At 51.3% G+C, this 20,522-nt stretch overlaps 7 protein-coding genes across 7 annotated transcripts; 4 read left to right on the top strand and 3 right to left on the bottom strand.

Annotated features, from left to right (window-relative positions):
• Positions 1–605: 605 nt before the first annotated feature.
• ASPVEDRAFT_41836 (uncharacterized protein) lies at positions 606–2,087 on the top strand. Its single transcript, XM_040812441.1, has 2 exons — positions 606–1,241; positions 1,295–2,087. Exons 1-2 carry the CDS (start codon positions 681–683, stop codon positions 1,730–1,732), a joined length of 999 nt encoding a protein of 332 aa, XP_040668103.1. The 5' UTR covers positions 606–680; the 3' UTR covers positions 1,733–2,087.
• Positions 2,088–2,394: 307 nt separating this feature from the next.
• On the top strand, positions 2,395–3,461 carry ASPVEDRAFT_669156 (FMN-binding negative transcriptional regulator). Its single transcript, XM_040815917.1, has one exon. The coding sequence runs from the start codon at positions 2,547–2,549 to the stop codon at positions 3,342–3,344; it is 798 nt and encodes a 265-aa protein (XP_040668102.1). The 5' UTR covers positions 2,395–2,546; the 3' UTR covers positions 3,345–3,461.
• On the bottom strand, positions 3,409–5,149 carry ASPVEDRAFT_668992 (GIY-YIG nuclease family protein). Its single transcript, XM_040815914.1, has one exon. The coding sequence runs from the start codon at positions 4,986–4,988 to the stop codon at positions 3,474–3,476; it is 1,515 nt and encodes a 504-aa protein (XP_040668101.1). The 5' UTR covers positions 4,989–5,149; the 3' UTR covers positions 3,409–3,473.
• Positions 5,150–6,501: 1,352 nt separating this feature from the next.
• On the bottom strand, positions 6,502–11,821 carry ASPVEDRAFT_53048 (uncharacterized protein; the record flags this gene model as incomplete). Its single annotated transcript, XM_040814735.1, has 11 exons — positions 6,502–6,834; positions 6,881–7,703; positions 7,770–7,900; positions 8,179–9,654; positions 9,989–10,222; positions 10,274–10,374; positions 10,423–10,799; positions 10,845–11,258; positions 11,308–11,443; positions 11,493–11,669; positions 11,722–11,821. The coding sequence occupies 11 exons, from the start codon at positions 11,819–11,821 to the stop codon at positions 6,502–6,504; spliced, it is 4,302 nt and encodes a 1,433-aa protein (XP_040668100.1).
• Positions 11,822–12,039: 218 nt separating this feature from the next.
• Positions 12,040–14,038, top strand: ASPVEDRAFT_669009 (putative histone acetyltransferase Spt10). Its single transcript, XM_040815915.1, has 4 exons — positions 12,040–12,127; positions 12,281–12,811; positions 12,889–13,944; positions 13,999–14,038. Exons 2-3 carry the CDS (start codon positions 12,329–12,331, stop codon positions 13,939–13,941), a joined length of 1,536 nt encoding a protein of 511 aa, XP_040668099.1. The 5' UTR covers positions 12,040–12,127; positions 12,281–12,328; the 3' UTR covers positions 13,942–13,944; positions 13,999–14,038.
• A 43-nt stretch (positions 14,039–14,081) lies between these two features.
• On the bottom strand, positions 14,082–15,557 carry ASPVEDRAFT_83844 (acyl-CoA dehydrogenase family protein; the record flags this gene model as incomplete). Its single annotated transcript, XM_040817454.1, has 3 exons — positions 14,082–14,255; positions 14,323–15,317; positions 15,371–15,557. 3 exons carry the CDS (start codon positions 15,555–15,557, stop codon positions 14,082–14,084), a joined length of 1,356 nt encoding a protein of 451 aa, XP_040668098.1.
• An 845-nt stretch (positions 15,558–16,402) lies between these two features.
• On the top strand, positions 16,403–20,484 carry ASPVEDRAFT_669069 (uncharacterized protein). Its single transcript, XM_040815916.1, has one exon. It carries the CDS (start codon positions 16,693–16,695, stop codon positions 20,266–20,268), a length of 3,576 nt encoding a protein of 1,191 aa, XP_040668097.1. The 5' UTR covers positions 16,403–16,692; the 3' UTR covers positions 20,269–20,484.
• Positions 20,485–20,522: the final 38 nt, after the last annotated feature.

The raw sequence follows: 20,522 nt of genomic DNA, 5'->3' as shown, positions 1-20,522 counted from the left end.
GCAATTTGTGTAGTCGATTCTGGGAAGAAAGGGAAGAGTGTTGGAGAGACATGGGAGGCAACCCTCCATTGCGCTGATTTGGAAGGTACGTCGCCCAGCGAGCGTACTAGGGAAGGAGCGTTGGTTGTGTATGTCTGTTCGTTTATAACGGCAAGTGCGATCCCATATCCAAAGACGGAAGGAGGCGATATCGCTTCCCAGTGAGAACTCTTACTACTATTTCCTACAGTTGGACGATAGTATGTCTTCAAGTGCACTTGAGAGAATAAGGACATCGCGACCAACCATTGATAAAGCCCTAGACAAGCAGACAGCCCTCACTCCATGCATAACAGCATTAGACTAATTATGCTGCACAATAACACACTTATGCCCCAACGAAGGCCTGCCCTAACCGTACATCTCTCCTCTTGGGAACCGTCCGCGTGCCGCACGACCCAGAAGATTAATTAACCTTAACTCTATGATTACCAGCAAAAGCCCCATTAGAGCCGTGGAACAGAATATGAAATGTATTTGTCAGACATGTCAGAGCTGAGCCTGCTTATTAACGACAGGAATCGTCATCCCACCCCCGCCCGCGCCATTCCGTCATACAAAAGGATGTAAGACGCTGCAGAGATTCGACCACCATTAAGCTCTTTCAACAGTGTCTTCGTTACATGTGAATAGCTGGAACAATGAGTCCCCCGATTGCCGTCGTAGTCGGAGCCCTGGGCGCCCAAGGGTCCGGCGTGGTCTCCGCTCTCCTCGCCTCCAGCAAGCCCTACAAAATCCGAGCCCTAACATCCAATATCGCATCTCCAGACGCGACCCGTCTCGCAAACAGTAGCCCCAAAGTCGAAGTCGTAAAGGCCGACCTCGCCTCTGTCGAAAGCCTGGTATCCGCATTCAAGGGCGCAACTTTCATCTTTGCCAACACTGTCTTCCGCGCGGAGATATTCATGACGCAGGGCGCTGAAGCAGCACAGGAGCTAGAAGCAACCCAGGGATTGAACCTCGTGCGGGCTGCGTCTGAAGTTGCGAGATCGGGGACGCTGAAGCATTTGATTTGGTCGACACTCTCTAACGCTGAGAAGACTTCAGGGGGGAAATACAAGATTCCGCATTTCCAGTCCAAGGTCCCGGCCGATGAGTATATACTTGATGAAGCGAATGGGCTTAAGGATAAGACGACCTTTTTGCGGGTTGGGATGTACGGGTCGAATCTGAAGCGGATCCCTTACGTGCCTATTTATGTGGTGAGTATTATCCACTAATTCATGACGATGCATCATACTGATAGAGCTTACAGAAAGGGGCACATAAGTATATCATATCATTTCCCTGCTCGTCATCAGCGCTTATCCCCATGGTTGGAGATGAGACAACTAATGTCGGGCTGATAGCCAACGCCATCTTCCAACAGCCTGAGAAAACAATGGGAAAGTATGTTCTCGGTGTCGAGGACTATCTCACGCCTGCTGGGTGGGCAGATGCGCTAGCCAAGGTCTTGGTCGCCGACGTGACCTTCTTGGAGACGAGCATGGAGAGCTACGAGAGCCTCTGGGGCCCGATCGGTACGGAGATCGGCTTGATGATGAAGTACATAGATGAATTTGGGAAGGGAAGTTATACGATTGGTTTGGCTGAGGATCAGGTCGTTACTCCTAGTGATCTAGGCGTACAGGATCAACTGCATAGTACAGAGGATTCGCTGAAGAGGCTTAATTGGAAGGAGGTTCTGGCGTGATTGATGTCAGAATTACTATTTGTGATCTTACTTTTGGGGAACTCTTTGAAATAATTAATGAGGGGGGCATAATTTAAAAGAGTCTCTTATCTGTTATATAGCCATCCATGCGCATATTGTCAGCCGGCTACGGTATTATTTATACTACCACGAGGGTCCTATATACGTCGAGTACAGGCCTTCCAGGGACCCAAGGCGTGCTCTCCTGTTATACTAGATATATACCCTAAGAATGGTTTTCGTGCGGCTGGGATCCAGGGTTGTATGCCATTCTCCGTTGATAACCATCAGGCGTGGAAGATCACACATTTTGCTGCCAGTTAGGGCTAAAGCCGTTGAGTTCCCAGAAAATAAGCACTACCTGAACCAGGCCCAATATGGCAGGTACAGCCGGAATAGATCTGCGGATCGAAACAGCTTATCTTTCTTCAGTTTTGTTGCGCAGTCTCGAAGAACGTGTGCCTAATCCCGATGCAGTGTGCAAGAACGATGCGTGGATCACACCATAAGCCGGAATTCATCCCCCGTGATTGGCCGAGACTCGCATTCTGTCACCGGAATTTGCGTAGTTTCTAGTGTTATTGGACGGCGTATGTCTTGCTCTTTATGGCATGGTGATGCTGTGTCTGCGTTGAGCACGGCGAGTCCGAGTCCATGTTCTCGCGCCCTTCCAGCAAGTGACTCACCACTATGCTATCCACTCTATACCAGCATGACTCGATTTGTTTATATAAAACGGATCACCCCCTCTTCCATCGCCAGCCAAGAATAAATACAAATCTATTGCTATTGTTATTGATAAATCAACGCCAAGATGTTCATCCCACCCGTCCACGAAGAAAAAGAAACCGCCGCCCTCCTCCAGTTCATCCACGAGAACCCCCTGGGCATGCTCATCACTGGAGTAAAATCCTCCTCTCACAACTTCCTCCAATGCACCCACGCCCCCTTCATCCTTGACGCCGCTCCGGATCCCGACTCCTCCGACTCAGCTGGCCGACTCCGCGCCCACATCGCCAAGCAAAACCCGCAGGTAAAGGGCATAATCGAAGCCCTGGGGCAGGAACAGTCCAATTCCACCGAAAACATCATACAGCTAGACGAGGAAGTCCTCGTAGTCTTCAACGGCAAGCATGACCACTACGTTACGCCTAAATACTACGTCGAGACGAAGCCCGATACAGGAAAGGTTGTTCCGACATGGAACTACTCCGCCGTGCAGGTCTATGGAAAGCTGTCTCTCTACTATGACTCGAAGACACCAGAGGCAGCTGAGTTCCTTGCGAAGCAGCTCCACGATCTCTCGCAGCATACGGAGCGGTCGATTATGTGGTATACGGGTGGTGACCGCGCGCAGCCGTGGAAGGTGGCTGATGCGCCGGAGAAGTATATCGAGTTGATGCAGAGGAATATTGTGGGTATCGAGATCCGGATTGACAAGATTGAGGGGAAGCATAAGATGAGTCAGGAGATGAAAACGGGGGATCGGGAGGGTGTTGTGAAAGGGTTTGAGCGGTTGGGAGGAGAGACGGCGACTGCGATTTCGGCCTTGGTGAAGGAGCGAGGGATTCTGCATGATGAGGAGAAGAGGAAGAAGAAAGAAACGGCTTAGGGTTATACTATTACTGGCATGAATCGGAGTTGCTTATCACCTTGTTACCTGCTCTGCGAGTAACTGATATAAAGACAGAGAAATGTTTGATACTAAATGCGCTAATAATGCTGCAACCCCGGTGTTGTATCAAATGAATATCAACTTCATCATCCTTTCTGCCACGTCAAGAGGGTCCTCACTCGAAACGTCCTCTTGCGAATGGGGAATGGGTACAGTGACACCAGCAAAGTTCACATACTTGACATCATTCGGCCCGGCTTTAGACCTAGTATGATCCTTACTAGACTCTGGGTACCAGAAATCGTCTCCCGGCTCAGTTGGAGTGCGTTCCTCGAGTGTTGGTTCCCAGCCGTCATGGGTAACACTCGTGGCAGTGGTAAAGGACGCCATAGAATCATGCGACGCGTCGGCAATGGCAACATGGTCCAGCGAAGAATACCTTCCTCTTTTCGTTCGAGTGCTCGGGGTGGGTGTTGGTGGACCATCGCAGCCGCTGTCGGGGGACCCAGGCCCCGAACTAGGCGTGAGTTCGGGAGGACTTGAGGGATAGTCGGTATCACTTCCAATCCCAGAATGCCGCTGACGTATGGGAGTTTGGATATTAACAGAATCTTGATAATCAGAATCCTGTCTATATCGACCATCCGCTGCCACTTGAGATTGCCACACCCATTTTTCAGCTTGCCATCGTGCCCACTTGGTCCACCTGGCCCGGTCGTGCGAGCCTCCCGGCAAACAAAATATTGGCTCTCGTCGATCAATCCGAATATTCTCACCGTGAAACACTTGGGAAAAAGCCGACCAGGCAGTGACACTGTTCAATATGTCTGCTAATGAAGCTTTGAACCATTCTGTATGCTTTTGGGGAGTCCCGTGGCCGTCACATATATGGTAGTACCTATCGGCACTGAACTCGGCATGCACCATATTCTCGAATAATTGAGCATTTGGGCAAAATATCAAGCACTGTACAACCAGCCCCGGGTAGCAAAGCTCCTGTTGTCGAATCCGTAGCTTCCCATTGCCAGTGCCAACTTTGTAAAAGTCTTCTGCAGCATGGTGGCTAAAAACGTATAAGAAAGAACTTGGTACTCTCTTGTTCCCCTTTGCCTTCTGGCTTCGTTCAAGACGGCTAATTAGGTAGTTGATGGCTTTTCGGTCAACGGCCTTCATGTGCTCAAGTACATCCTCCGTATGTTCAACCTCACGCTCCAGCAAACTCATAAGGTCCGAGGCTTCTTCTATTTCCTGGCGGCCGTATCTCCTAAAGTCTATCGAGCGTTGCCGGCCTCGCTGCGGCTGAGAGGTCACGAATCTACCGAGTTCTGAATTTCTGGCTTGTGACTGGATCTCATTCTCCCATTGATACACCGCTGCTTCCCATTTCCCAAAGTGGTTTCCACACAGGCAGCATGTGGCGATGTCTCGAAGTATTCCGGCTCGCTTCTCGGGTTCGCTCTCATTCTTGTATTTACCTTGGAGGTTTCCAATGTCCATAACGCCCTCTTCCGATACCGTCCAGTTACTTCCGCAGCGTTTCATAGAACCACGCCTCTCCACGTATGCGACACATTGTGCTTTCCGATCAGAGAAGTGACCAGGAGTAGTGAGAACGAAATATGAAGAAAAGAACACCGCCATGGCTGCATCTTCTGGGTCAAGACACCTGACCCTTCCAGCTATAGAAGACGTACACCTGGAGGCAGATGGGTTTCTGTAGGCAACACACGCCCTGTGGGTGTGCACAGCTGAAAAGGCCCGAGCCTCCCTGCTGCACTGGCTTCAGCGCAGCCGGAGCTGTGAAGCCCAGGATCAGCATCCCAGCGCTGAGTTCCAGTCCGCGACTCAGTTCGCAAGCTGACGGCAATATAATTGGTTCACGGAAGGCTGGGCTGTCAACGGGCCGTTCCAGCTGCGTGGATGCGACAAGCTAATTTAACCCCAGGGGCTCGAGCTCCCACGAATGCGCTTCCAGGCACCAAGCTGTCACCAAACTGTCGGGAAGGCGTGTTCACGAGGCCATGACCGAATGGGGCTCGATGAAGCGGATATTCTCCTTCATTGGCCAGGCAGTTTATTATGCCGTACTTTTCTCATCCATATCTGCGGTTATGGCTACATTGAGACATTACTCTCAAGGGTAATATGTAGGCAGACAAGGATTCGATGGGGGCCATAAACTGACATGGGTTATTCAGCCTCACTTACGCACCTACGGCGAAGGTTTCCAGCAGGTGCAACTTGAAAAATAAATAAACTTGGTTTCTCCGGAGCGTGCCTAACTCTCATACCAGAGACGTCCTTGGTTTTTGTTATCTGTTAAAGCGACTCTTCACAGTGCAGCCATGCTCATTATTTTTTGCTTTTTCGCAGGAATCCTGCTCCAGGGACCCCTGTTAGACTGGTGGACCATTTCCGGGAGACCTCCTCCATTGAGACATGTACCGATGATGCGCAAATGGCAAGCGTAGTGTCAGTGCCCAGTGTCCACACAGCCCCTGGTTATGAAGACCGCTGGCGCTTGGAGATGAAAGGACTTCAAGAGGTTGGTAATTGCTGAGCTCCACATTCTTCGGCAGGTTTGGCGAGTTGCCATTGCAGTGGAGTAAGAGCTTTGAGAGACAAAATATAAGCGTGCACCTGCTTTATAGTACCATGCGCTTAAGAACAGTCTAGCAGCCACTCAACGGTCCCAAATACTAGGTGTGCTTACCATACCTGTATATGTCAGTGGCGATACAACGAGGAACCATACTAGATACCTGTATAGAACCGAGAGGAGAGAGCCTGCCCAAGTAAAGAAGGAACGACTAAGGGCGTCGGAAAGACTGATCTGTACTACCTTGTGAGGAAGGGGCCACCGAAGAAACAATAGAAACGGAAGGCGCGAGTCAGGGAGAAACCATCCGCAACAAAGGAACGCGCGACCACGTGCGGGGAAACAGTTGAAGCTTCCTCATTGGAAGTATGCACCAGCATCCGAACCGACAATATTAGACTAATAACGCGGACAGTATGCATGGTACTTTTTGGGGTCTGAGGAAATCCGCTGGACTTGTACCAGGATAGGAAAATGGAGAATAGATAACCGGTAGACAACGCTGGTTGTATGCATTGCAAAGCTAATGGGTATTGTGATGTATCAAATGTCTGTCTACTTGGTCTTGAGTTTCGGCTGCGCAGTACCGTTCCACTCCAGCCGCCGTGGAGTCATGTACTGATCGAGCACCTCGTCCGTGACCTCCTTCCTCCTCTCTTGGAACTCTGCCACGTATTCCTGCAGTTTCTTGATCGCCAGAGCCTTCAGTTCACCCGTCAGGAGTTCACCGCTCTTGTAGCTGTTGTAGATCTCTTCGAGCTTGGAGTCGTCGTCCTCGAAGTAGGTCAGGTAGATATAGGAAACGTCGACGTCGGGGTTGCCGCCCAGCCGGCGGTGGTCTTCGATGCTGACTTGGCCGCCACTAAAGGCGTACTTGTTGATTTTGGTCTATTAAGGTTAGCGCGGTACCAAAACCCAGTTCAAGGGAGCATACCTTGATTTGCTTAGGTGTGTCGGTCATGAAAATGGCAGAGTTGGGGTCAGACGAGGACATCTTTCCACCAGCACCTTGCAGAGCAGTCAAAAATTTGGAGTGGATGAGGGCAGGCTTAGGCGACGGGTAGCGCATCTTGTGTGCATTATCACGGAGCAGACGGAAATAAGGGTCCTGGTCGATACCCATAGGGATTAAACACTGGATCGCAGCAATCTCCTTTGTTCGCTCCTTCAGCGGCTCGTCGGTCCAGATCTCAGGGTAGGAGGTAGCGAAAGCAGCAACACACTGCACAGACGGGAAGAAGATACGGCCAATGTTCGTACTCTCGTTGAAACCAAAGGCTCCACGGACCTGGTTAAAGGTGACCAACTTCGAGAACTCCCAGGTGTTCATCAAGATGTGATTGCTCACATACATCAAATCGCTGTAGATGAAGGTTTTCTTGACGTCAAACCCTAACGCAATGATTTCCTTGGCATTCTCTTTAGCAAAATGCAAGGTCTCTTCGAACGTCAAACTATCCTTGAACAGCGCCTTTTCGTCATCCGTAAGCATGAACACGAGCGGCACGTCAAAGACATCCTGCAGCCATTTCGTGAAGGTGAGCGGGATTGTGTGTCCCAAATGCAAGCTGCCTGAACTGGGGCCACGACCAGTATAGAGGAAGAATGGCTCTCCCTTCTCTTTCTTCGTCAGGATCTTCTCGAAGTCACGGTGACTGAAAAACAGTCCGCGCCGAAGCCAGCGGTGCGGCTTATGTCCGGTGACCTTCTCGAAACGGTCGAGGAGCGCCTGGTCAATGAGCGAGGTGTTCCACTTTCTAAGATATATCTCGTCAGTCAAACAGACGAGCGATCAGGATAAAACATCCGCCATTGGAGCTTACCGCGAAAGAGCCTCGTAGTCAATTGAGATAGCGTTTCCGCTGGCGTCAGTGCCGCCTGCGACGGACCACGGATTCACATCCTGTTCCTGTTCGCGGGCGGTCTGATCAATGGTCTCAGCGTTTTCGGCCATCTTGACAAATTTTCAACCCAATTGACTAAACAAACGGCAAAGAGGAAATGCTGGTCGCGGCCAAGATTAGAGACCCCCGCCTGTGACTCAAAGAACAGCGAGGAGCAATCAAAAAAAGTGGATCATGTGATCTGCCCCTCGATAAGAGGTCACGTGTATGGCGTCTCAACGAAGTATACAGGACTGGTTCTGTTTACTTGCATCCAACACGAATTGGCTAATTATCCATTGCTATTTTAATTATTTACTGAAAGGGCTGATTTTCATGTTTACCGCACAGTACCATTCTTCAGAGTCTTCACTGTGCAGATACCACCCGACTTGGCAACCAGCTTTCCGAGTGCAGGCTTACCTTCCTGGCTTTGTGCAACAGGAACGGCACTGCTATCAAATGCGATCTCAAGGCTGTCGGTTGTGGTGAAGCCGGGTTGGAAGGTTTCCCACACCTTCTTCTTAGGGTTGAGCACCTTCTCCGGCTCACCATCGTTCCATCCTTCAAAGTATATCCTCTCACCAGCGGGAGCATCTGGGGGAGTAACAAGTTCAACAGGTCCAGCGTGGGAGTCTTCACCCTCAGCAACGCGGGGAGAGGCGGCCAGTACCATGGCGCAGGACTTTATTCCACGCATGGTAACAGGCTTCAGGTTGCAGACGGCGACGATCTTTCGGCCCTGCATCTCTTCCAGAGGGACGAGTCCGTTGAGACCAGAGCACACGGTACGGACAGTCTTCCCGGTTTCCTCGTCCAAGGATGTGTTGTCAGCGCCAGGGGCATCACCGCAGTCAATGGTCGAAACGTAAAGCGAGTCGGCATTAGGGTGGTTAACGGCGCGAAGAATGTGACCAACTCGGAGATCAATGAGAGATGGCGAAGGCGGGGCAGCGGGGGCAGGAGCAGGCTTCGGTGCCTTCTCCTTCTTTTCCTTCTTCTCTTTCTTCTTACCCTCGCCCTTGGCACCAGCAGCATCGGGAGCAGCCTGCTCAGGCTTAGTCTGTCCCACTACAACAGTCTGCTCAGCTCCCCCACCCTGCGTGGCAGCTTTCTCCTTCTTCTTGCGCTCCTTCTCGGCCTTGAGATCAATTGGCTTCGGTACGAACTTCACGTCGTTCACGTCAATGTTGATCTTTTCCTCCTCGGGGATCTGCAGGCCAAACACACGGCTATTCTGGACGAAGTCAACATGGCGAACGATGTGGTGGTAACCCTGCTCTCCAGTGCGTTCTTCGGATGACCACTTCTCCACCACAGGGGCGAGGAGAGCGTACGCAGCAATGTCTGCGACGGAAGGCTTGGAGCCTAAAATGGTTGTCCGCGTAGCGAGATGGGTGTTGACCTGAGCAAGTATGTCCGAGACAGCAGACTTGTCATCTTTCTTCAAAGCACCCTGGAGGCTAGAGGTTGTGTCCAGCCATTGCTTGATGTCCGCGTGTTCGGTGTCATTGTAAGTCACACGGGGGAAGAGCTTCGGGTTCGCGGCAAGGAGGTCAGGCTCGGTCTCATCCGGGGAGATGGCGGCGGGGTAGGATCGGTAGAGGAGGGAGAGCAGTGAGCTCTGGGGAGCGGAATTGATAGCCATATTTGCGAAAGAGCGAGCGGGGTATTTTCCAGGCGAGGCAACGCTGAACAGAGGGGTAATGTGTTTTGTTCGCAGAGAATTCGTGGAGGATGGGACAATCCGGGGGAAGACTCTGGAGACCCGAAGAAGGGTCGTGAAGGGGCTGAAAAAAGACAGTTTAGCTGAATGTAACGATCCCTCAGAGAAAGGGATCTTTCACTAAAAGTTCCAACGCCTCTGGAGTCATACCGTCAAAGTGTGCCGAATCATGCCCGACTCCCCGCCGCTCGGGACAACTTTGTCCCGTGCTACAGTATACACTGCCAACAACAGATGATTTTGGTACTGGTACATGGGCTTTGATAGTAAGAATTTAAAGCTAGACACGGCAATATTGTATTGTAGGCACGTTGGTGAGCTTTTGGTGGATATGAAGTTGAGAATAGAATCTATGTGCGGTGAGGTCTATATATATGTATGCAGCCGTAAGAAAGCTACTACTATCAAAAATTCAAAGAGAGACGTCGTGAACTTTTGCTCGTCCTGCATACCAGCTATGGTCTCCCTTCAGGGCTGCCTGTCGGATGGCGTACAGCTCATCGATAAATGCGGGGGCAAAACTTCCAGGCCCGCGGACATAGTCCTTCGAAGCTGCGTTTTCGGCGGCGATCTCGTACATGAGGAGAGCTGAGAGAACCGCAAGCAATTTATCGGTTGGGTGAGTGGCGATGAAACATCCTGCCACCGTGCCTACTGCACAACCAGTCTGGTTCCAGTTAGTTCGTCGGCTTGAAGATACAAAGGCTCGACAACTTACGCCCGTGATTTGACCAAGGAGCTCATGTCCGTTTTCTACGGCAACGACTCGCTCTCCGTCACTTATATAGTCTGTAGCGCCGGTGAGGAGGACAATGTTTTCTGAGAAACGTTAATTACTCTCCTCCGAGCCAGGAAACGAAGACATACTTTCTCGTCGAGCAAGGTCACGGGCTAAGCGCGCCTTGGCCTGAGTGTCAAGAGCACTGGGCCCGCTATCGACACCTCGTTGCTTTACAGCGGTGCTTCCTGAAACCTGGCGGATTTCCCCCTCATTGCCTTTAATGAGATCGAAGTACCCACCAGCCAAGAGTTGCTTAACAACCCCACGTCGGATCTCAGTCGCACCAGCACCCACTGGGTCATAGACCACTGGGTTTCCCCGTTGGTTGTATGCTTTGATAGCCTTAAGGTATTCAGAAGGGCTTTGACTGGTGAGCGTGCCCATATTAATGAGCAAGGCCCCGTCAAACTGACAGAGGTCTGTAGCCTCATCACCATAGGGAGACATGATAGGAGATGCACCACTGTGCTGGTTAGCCAATCCTTGACAGGGAAATGGGATAACTCACATAGCTAACGTAACATTGGCGACAAAATTAGCAACGACAAAGTTGATCATGTTGTGCACTAGTGGGTGGACTTCAACGAGTTTCTGAACAATATGTGGCACAGACTCAACCATTGCAGCAGTCTCGCGCACAACAGGTCCTTCTGACTTTCGAACAAATGGAGGTGGAGTGGCGATAGCTTGAGCTAGCTCTGTGGCCGCTGCTTTGGGGTCATCTGCTGCCATAATGGCACTGACGATGGCAGCACCGTCTAACTTCTTATGGGGAGAGCTTCCCTGGAACAACACTCGTTGGACATTGGAGAGGTTGATTCCTCCAATACAGACGGTTCCTACCGACTTTCCAGACTCCGCGATGGATTCCAAAATAACCTGGGCGCCGGCAGTCCCAATGATAGACTTGGTGTTTGTTTTCCTGATCAGTCAGCACATATTGCTTCTTCTTTATCTGCAGGTAAACTAACGTGGGTGTAGCAAACAGAGTCCCGATTCCGAGATAGTCCGCTCCAGCCGCAACTGCCGCCTGCGCCTCTTCAATAGACGAGGCGCTGATCCCGATGATTGCATCTTTCGGCAGAAGCTTCTTCGCTTCGGAGATTACTGCAGACGTTAGTCCTCAATCCGGACACCATAACTAGTGGATGTGTACGCATATCATCTTGCCCGAGATGGACGCCCTCAGCGCCAATAGCAAGTGCGACATCTACACGGTCATTGATGATCAAGGGCACTCCGTGAGCCTTGGTGATCTGGTGGAGCTTGCGGGCAGTTTCAATCTGCACGCCTGTGTCGCTCTTTTTGTCCCGATATTGGACAACCGTTACACCTGCATTGCCAAGCGTCAATAGAGTACAAGGTGAGGGGAGATAGCGTCACACCTCCTTTGACAGCTTCTTCCACAACAGCACACAGATCCCGCCCCTTGAGGATGGAGTCGGTTGAGTCCGTGACCAGGTAGACGGAGAGGTCGATCTTCATTTTCCAAGCACGTTCTTGATGCAATGGCCGTTACTAGGCACGATCGGTGGGTGGGATGAGTCGGTGCAGATGCGGCCAGCATTATTCCTGTTTAGGAAAGGCGCCTCGCCTGACAGGACGAGTCACATGACATTTGATGGGGCGGAGTGGAACAAGGTATAACTCCGGGCGGGACGACGACTTCGCTTCTGCGTTCACTCCATTCCGGACTCGAGAATACTCACCGGTCCTCGAAGTTCTGCATCAACTGGTGCTATACTTCGTGCAAGACGCCGAACATACTGCTTCCTCCAACGCTATATTAAGGTACAGAGGACCCTCCCTTTTTCCTTTGAATCCTGCGTTGTCCCCGCGTCCAGACGTCCAGGCTGCCGTATTTCGTGGCCCCTTTTCCTGTTCCACGGAGCAGTATGAGTACTGCGCCGTAGCTTGTTGACCACTCACTAATGCGGTAAGCAGTCTCGTGATCGGCCCAGCCCCGAAGTAGGGCCCTATAATAGAAGTGTCATGTCAACGGGCAACGCCGGTCTTGCAATCATGGACGATGAACTTTCAACAGAGATTACCCCTCGCCAGCTTACTCTCAGGGACCGGGTCACTGTGGCGACCCTGGTCCCGTTTCACTCCTACGCGCAGATTCCCAAGTCATTGATCGTGTACTTGTGCAATCAGCTGAGCCGGGAGATTGAGAAGGGTGATACATATGCTATGGTTGAACCGATTCCAGTACGGCATTTTGCGCCTTACTGGTTTTCCAACTTTGGTGCGATCATGCTTATCGGAGACATCAAGAATGTAGAGGATGTTCAGAGTATGGATGGGAACGCAGATTGGGGGAAGATTTGTCTGGGAAGTTTCAATGTCCGACCAAACTACCCTGGCAGGAGTAGCCATGTTTGTAACGGAATGTTTCTTGTCACGGACGCGGCGCGAAATAAGGGTGTAGGTCGGTTGATGGGCGAGGCCTATCTAGACTGGGCTGCGAGGCTGGTAAGTATGCTACTACGGATGCTGCAGCATTATTAATGACAACGAACTCGTTATCTTCTGGATTCTGACTGTCTTAGGGGTATACGTATGCTGTCTTTAACTTGATTTACGAGAGCAATGTGGCGTCTTGCCGGCTGTGGGAAGGACTAGGCTTCAAGCGGATTGGAAGGGTACCTGGAGCTGGCAGGGTCGTCTCACAACCTGGGGAATTTGTTGACGCTATAATCTACGGCCGAGACCTGGGAACTGATGGGGAAGATCCCGTTACGCAGGACCGCTTCGACAAAATTCGATATTATCTCAAGCACTCCAAATACCCTCGAGGTGCCGACCGAGCTGAGAAGAGTCGACTCCGGAGTGCGGCCACGCATTACAAACTCATTGAAGGGGAGGACGGTGAAAACGAAAAGCTCATGCTCAAGGACAAAGAAGTTGTCTCTGACCCTCAACACCAATATGAGATTGCCAAGGAGATGCATCTAGACCAGCATGCTGGAATCAACAAGACAACCGCTGCCATCGCCGTCAAGTACCACTGGGTCAGAATTAAAGAAACCGTCAGCCGCGTCATTCGTGACTGTCCCCACTGCAAAGAAACGCTCAAAGTGCCTTCATCAAACGGTGCTACCGATAGTACCCCTAACAGTGACACAATGAATACGGATGAGGACGCTTCAGATCGAAGCAAACCGACCGTCCAAGACGCTCATATGAACGGCATACCCCAAGCTGAGCCGATATCCACCCACCAAATTCTCCAACACTCCACGATGCAACATCACCAAAACCCTTTTGTGGCACCTCATTCGTCCATACTTCAGGGCCATGTTGGTTCACTGAGCGATTACACTGCCGTCCCATTAGACCCTCAAATTATGAATATCCATCAGATTCCTCGATTCCAGACCCACGATGCCATGGGCGATCCGTATGGACATGCCCACACGCTCCATGAAAGCAACGTACGCCATATTGCGCCGAACGAGTACCATATGATGGTGGATGACACCGCGGATGCAGACGCCAACCCACTTGGGCTGGTGCATTCTCAAGCGAATGACGTGCACCACGAGCAGATGATGAAGTATCAATATGTGGCGCATGGTGATGATGAGCTTGATTTTACATGATTGGTTAGCATTGCGAACGAATGTGGCGTTCATTCCGGGATTTTACAGTAGATACAGGAGACTATTATTTTTATAGACATGCCTATGAGGCAGAAACAGCAGACCTAATATCAATACGAGACGAAGCATAAATCACCAGGTCACAACTTAGTCTTTTCTTTCCCTCGACTAACTTTACCCCCAAATTCGAACAGGTAAGCTGCGATCTTGCGCATCTGGATCTCTTCCGATCCTTCAGTGATCCGGTACCGGCGGAAATGGCGATAGATGTGTTCGAAGGGGTAGTGTCGCGAGTATCCATCACCACCGTGGATCTATACCGTCAGTAACACAACCTCAAATAGAACAAGTGGATAAAGAGGAAAGGGAAAAAGTAAATACCTGAATAGCTCGATCCGCTGCCTGACAAACTAACCGGTTTGCCCAATAATTACACATGGCAACTTTATCAGTGAGCTCCTTCTCAATGGCAATCCACGGCGTTGCCCCTGTCTTGTTACACTCCTCCACAACGCGATCCATATCCGAGCTCGTCTTCAAAATCAGCAGCCTCAACATCTCCACCTGTGTCATGAGCTCCACTACCGGAAATTGAATTGCCTGATGATCTGCCAACTTCTTCTCTTTGCCCCAGATAGTGCGCGACTTGGCCCTCTCAATCGCCTTATCAAGACAAAACCTCGCCGCCCCACACGAGCTAGCAGCCTGTCTAATGCGGTTCTCATGCACAAAGGTCTGTGCAATAGCTAACCCATTGTCCAATGCACCCAGGATCGCAGACTCGGGAACCCAAACCTTGTTCAGGGTCACCGTCGCATGGTCTGTCGGCATATTAAACGTCCACTCATAGCTCGCGACGTCAATCCCCTCCGTCTCCCTAGGAACAAGAAACGCCGTGATGCCCCTCGCTGAACCGTCCTTGCCACTCGTACGCGCGAAGACAATCATATGCGTACAGAAGTGCGCGCCCGTCTGCCACTTCTTCGCACCGTTAATCTCGAACCCCGCGACGCCGTTCTGGGTTTTCCGCGTCGCAGCAGTCGACATGAACGTCGCATCGCTGCCGTGGTCAGGCTCGGTTAGACCGAACGTGGTTCTGAATTCCCCACGGAGACGTGCGGAGATCAGCTTCGCGCGTTGCTCTTCGTTGCCGAAGTGGTGCAGCATTAGTACATCTGGGAAGTTGCCGACGACACTGTGCTCGTTCTGCAGGTCGTTGGCGAGACTTACACCACCGCCGTAGGTTGGGTTCGAGGCTAGGTGCAGCCGGATGGCGGACATCCAGAGGTTGGTGTTTGGGTGCGAGGTGCCGCCGTAGACTTTGGGCAGGGCGAAGCGGTAGAAGCCTGCAGAGTCGGCGAGGTGGCGTGCTTTGGCTAGGAATTGTTAGTTTTTGCTGATCTTGAGTATGAGAGGGAGTGAAGCTTACTTAGCAGCTCCTCCCACTCTTTACGTGGGAGACCGCCGGCCTCCCAGTTTGTGCGCGCATATTCGCGGCGGTGGTCAAAGAAGCGGTTGTTGTCGTCAGCGTGCTGCAGTGGGAGGATGGTGGAATTGATGAATTGGTCGATGGAAGCGAGGTGGGCGACCAGGTCTGGGGGGTATTCGAAATTCATGCTGGTGGTGGTAGCCTGGTAGGAACACTGGGGATGGCCGGTGATGGTTGTATATAAGGAGCATCAACCCCGCACAGCCTCGGTCTCGGCCACTCGGTTCGTCTGTCACTCACGCCCCCACTACTTTATTTCCAGCTCATGAAAGCAACAATTGCGGCAGTTCGGCTTGGAAATGCCCGTGCTTATTTTGCTATCCCAATTGGGTTTTCTGCTACGAGTCTACCGGCTGAGGGTGAAGCTTGACAATCGCTGGCAGCTGTTTTCCATTTCCACAAAATCAGATTAAGATATCTCAGCACCGTTATTCCAACTGCTAACGAATAATTTCTTGAAATGCGCTTTCCGAATTCCATTAATGGGGAAATGACCCAGTGAGGTGCCGATAATAATTTATCGCGCGCAATCAATGAATGGAGAGATGCACCGAGCGATGTACGATGACTGCTATCGTAGAAATGGGGGCTTTGAAACTGCCGGCATTAGGCAAAGTCGGTCTTACCAGGAATGAAGCTATTACAAAGTGATAGCAAGGGAAAAGGTTGAAACCCATCGTGAACGCGATATCCGCTCCAACCTTAGAAGCGTCTTTGCATCCCGTCGGCGTACACCAAAAGCTTCATTTTGTTGGTGTCATTTCTCAGCAATGATGCCATCACCACAAATCAGGACTCCAGCCTTCCCAGGTGGAAAGTGAAGTACTATTGTACGTCGCTATTAACATGCCATGGAGCTTGGGTCTGGCCTGAGTGATAATCTAAGTCTAGACTATCTCCATATATACGCCCATCCACTCAGGTATCTATCACATACCATCCTTGAATATCGGCAATGGCTAACATATTCACCAGACTAATTACTCCTAATTTGCAATAGTAGTGTTAATTACCTTCTCCGCATGCCTTAGGTGGACCTAGGCTGAGACCTGTTGCACCCAGCTCAACTTCCGCCATATCTTCGGTCAGCAGTGGAAGAGTTCAATGAAAGACCTGATTACTAGCGGAAGCTGGAGGGACCAAAAATAAACGTGATACTTTGAACATGTTCTAGCCTCAGAGTTGCCTGAATCACAACCAATCCGCGTGGCTGTTGCCATCCTATTAACCACTACCTATTTATTCACATACCACATGTATTCATGCAAAACTTCGACAGCCTCATACAGGAACTTCCTATTCAAGACCGAGCTGATAAGCTGGGGAGGGTTATAAGATCCCTTCTGTCCCCCGTCAAAGCAGCTCTTTTCTTCCCTTCTCATCTTCCTCTCTCCATTATTTGCAACACCATGAGGTGGATAACCGCCCTGGCATACATGTGCCTTTTTACTGCTTTTGCAGCAGCACAAGGCGTACAAGAAGCCGTTGACCAGAAACATCATCGCAACAATGACCGAAACAACAACCCTGACAACACTGCGACTGATAATGCTGAGACTGTTCTTACTTCGTACCTTACCGGCTCCTACGTCGTCACGTCCTGGAGAGATGGTCAACCGGCTCATACCAACCTGCCTTCGCTGGCGAAAGGGTCAGATGGGGACATCGAGATAAAGGGCAGTAAAGGTAATGGTAGCGACAACGGAAAACACCAGAATCTAGGCAGGGGAAAGGACAAGGGCAAGGGCGGCAAGTCTACTACAACGTCCACGACCACCACCAAAGCCACGACCACCACGGCGGCCACGACTACCACCAAGGCCACGACCACTACAAAGTCCACTGTCACATCCTCGACTACTTCCAAAGCCTCGACTACCTCCAAGGCCTCGACTACCTCCAAGGCTTCGACTACCTCCAAGGCTTCGACGACTTCCAAAGCTTCGACAACTCCCAAGGCTTCGACAACTCCCAAGACCACGACCACTTCGTCCAAGCCTTCGCCTGCCTCGTCCAAGTCTGGGTCCATGTCAACGCCCAAGCCAACTACGACGGCCAAGTCCACCTCGCCATCTATTTCGCCGTCCACACCCAGTCCCACGCCCATGTCATCGTCTAGACCCCTGATCCCAACCGCATCTACGTCCTGCGCCAAAAGCGTAGTTCCCTTAGTCAAATTCTTCTGTGAGCCGATGGTGACTAGCATGTCTATGACCGGCTCCTACAGAATTTCTGGCAGCGGCTCCTACAGCATGGCTTGCTCGCCGTCAACGGTATTCACCACCGGATGCCTTGCCACGGGAACCACAACAACTATCATGGGCACACCGACTCCCAGTGTTCAACCACTATGCTCATATGAGGCTTGTAAGGCAGATTCCGAATGCATTCTTGGAGGAAGCGCAAATATGGTGACGGTACAGGAAGTCTCCTGCCAGGACATTCCTGTGGAATACATGGACGAGCTACCCGCCGAGACATCAGGCTCCGTTATGAGAATCATCGACGGGAAGATGGTAAATGGGGTTCCAAAAGATGGTGGGTTCGCGAGTAAGCTGGCCAAGCGCGCGCGACCTATACCAGCAAGGCCACTTACCGTAATCGATCTCGACACAATTGACCCCATCGCCTTGAAGATAGAGGCGGGAAAGATGTACGAAAATATAAGAGCTCGAGAACATTATGGAAATCCCTGGTTTGAACAGGATTGGGGTGTTACCGCTAAATGGATGGAGTTCCCAAAGTACCCTTATGATAAAACAGCAGTGGGAGTAAGGGACTTATCGGGATGTACTGTGGCAATGATTATTACGCCAAAGGGAGTGTTTGTGGTACACATCTGGGAGTCGTTCTTTGTTGATGAAGAGTCCCGAATAATTGACGTGGATGAATTTGATCGGCTCGTCATTGAGTCCCTGGTGGGCGGTGGAAATCGTGGAGCTGGCTCTCTCCTGGATCTTATTGGAACTGACCAAGCCCCGGGACAGCTGCATCGTACAAAAGAGCCCACCATAGTTGTGATCACACCTCACGACTACGACGAACACGGCAAGGCATTCCGGTACCAATCCCATGCGCAGCGGCTAGCAGACAGGCTGGGGAGAGCCATCTATCCGAACGGATACCCAGAGCAGAAGGATCCATTGGTAGCAGCTTATGATCCAAAGGCTCAGCTGACCGATGAGGAAAAGGGGCGAATCCCCCGCGCGTACAGGAAAATATTTAGGAAAATTGCCTTAGAGGTAACAAGGAGGAATGTTTTGATGCATGAAGAAACCAGACCGGGAGAACGACCGAAGGTGTTCTTTCGCGGTGCTTGGCGGCTATGGGCAGGCCCTAACATCGTGCTTGAACAGGATTTCTGGGATGAGGACAATTGGTTCGATAAATTCCCGCCAAGCCACTACACCGGCGGGAGAAATAGGCGAGATGAATCTGAAGGCCAAGAAGAGGAAGACGTCGACCCGTGCCTGTACTGGGATGGGCCACCGGCCTCGTCAAGCGGCAATCCCACCGCGGCCAGCAGCAGTAGGGCTCTCATCAATACCAGCACGACCCCATTTGGAACCAGCACGACGCCCACGCCTACCCCCACCGGACTGTGTTCCTATGAAGCATGCTCCAACGATTCAGAATGCGCTTTGGAAGATGGAGCCACGGAATTCGTGTCAACAGGGCACGTAGACTGCTCGGACGTCCCGCTTGAAGAGGTGGATCACCTACCCGATCAGATCGAGGGATCTGAGATAGTGATACTGGGGGGAGACTCAGTCAAAGCCAATCGTCTGACCAAACGGGTCTTCAGGGAAAGACCTCTCAGAGATTTTGAAAATCTCCGAGAAGACGAGAAACCAGAGGCATATCGAAGAGAGGTATTAAGGACGATGACAAGGCTTACGGCTAATAATGGATGGGTGGGGAAGAATCCCGGCATCACTGCAAAATGGATTCCATTGCCACAATTCCCTAATGACAGGATGGCTGTCGGGCTGAGGGAGCTTAACGGGTGCAATGTGGTCGTGATTATCACACGAGATGGGGTGTATGTCGCCCATTTCTGGGAGGCACATTATTTCGCGGAGTCTGGCACCGACCATGCGATATCCGCCCCCGATTTCATGGAGAGAACCATTGCTCCTCTTGCGGGTGAATCCGAACAGCCAGAGCCTCATATCCAGGATACTATTCGGACGCTAATCGGGACTGACGACGAGCCTGGGGCACTGCACCCCACGCACGAGCCGCAGATCTTTGTGATTACTCCTTGGGAGGTAGGGCAAGTTGGGCGAGCTTACGCATACCCAGAACATGCCCGGCACCTAGCTGACTCTCTTGGTGAGTTAATTTATCCAGACGGATACCCGAAAGAAGAGCTGCGGCCGATAATCAAAGCATATGACCGAGAAGTGCGGGGTCCAGGGGTGCTGGGCAACCCCTACCAAAAAGTTATTCTTGAGATGACCAGGAGAAATGAGGCAACGCGCATGACCATCGATGGTCGTAGACGTGTGCATTTCAGGGGAGCATGGCGGCTGTGGGTTGGTGTGGAGCGCATTGGGGACATCAAATTTTGGAAGCCGAATAACTGGATACCGACTTTTTACAATGGCGATGACTATCCAATCGTCAAAAGGGGTGACGAGGTGGCCGAAGAGAATGCTGTGGATGCGTGCCCATATTGGACAATGTCTTCGGGCTCACCAACGGGCTCATCCAGCATGATGTCCCCAACCACAGTGGTAAACCAAAACCTCCCCAGGACCCTTCTCACGACAACAAAAGGCTCCAAAGTCACCACCAAGTCAAGCGAAACCAAGCCAGCAGGGCTGAATGGCTAAGGGCTCGCTTTCCACGCGGGAAAGCTGTATGGCTCGCACACCTGGGAGTGTATTGTTTGTTCAAATCTACTGTAGCTGGGAACGAGTCTGATGTTCGTTGACAGTGCCATCTGTGATGTGTTTTGCCTATGTTCTGTTTCGGTCTCATCATTGTCTGCATATTGTTCAAGACGCCTTGCGCTGGTCGAAATTAGGCAGCTATACTTGAATGGCACGACAATTTACTTATATTTATCGAACTCGTAGAATAATTG

This window comes from Aspergillus versicolor, assembly GCF_001890125.1.
Source record: "Aspergillus versicolor CBS 583.65 unplaced genomic scaffold ASPVEscaffold_5, whole genome shotgun sequence".
Lineage (NCBI taxonomy): Eukaryota > Fungi > Ascomycota > Eurotiomycetes > Eurotiales > Aspergillaceae > Aspergillus > Aspergillus versicolor.
Note: the sequence above shows the minus strand (reverse complement) of the source record. Positions and strands in the feature narration are given on the sequence as shown.

Coding starts and splice junctions, on each gene's coding strand:
- ASPVEDRAFT_669156 (XM_040815917.1), top strand. CDS start 2,547: ATGTTCATCCCACCCGTCCACGAAGAAAAAGAAACCGCCGCCCTCCTC.
- ASPVEDRAFT_669009 (XM_040815915.1), top strand. CDS start 12,329: ATGTCAACGGGCAACGCCGGTCTTGCAATCATGGACGATGAACTTTCA. Junction 12,812..12,888: donor TAGACTGGGCTGCGAGGCTG/GTAAGTATGCTA, acceptor TGACTGTCTTAG/GGGTATACGTATGCTGTCTT.
- ASPVEDRAFT_41836 (XM_040812441.1), top strand. CDS start 681: ATGAGTCCCCCGATTGCCGTCGTAGTCGGAGCCCTGGGCGCCCAAGGG. Junction 1,242..1,294: donor CTTACGTGCCTATTTATGTG/GTGAGTATTATC, acceptor TAGAGCTTACAG/AAAGGGGCACATAAGTATAT.
- ASPVEDRAFT_668992 (XM_040815914.1), bottom strand. CDS start 4,988: ATGGCGGTGTTCTTTTCTTCATATTTCGTTCTCACTACTCCTGGTCAC.
- ASPVEDRAFT_669069 (XM_040815916.1), top strand. CDS start 16,693: ATGCAAAACTTCGACAGCCTCATACAGGAACTTCCTATTCAAGACCGA.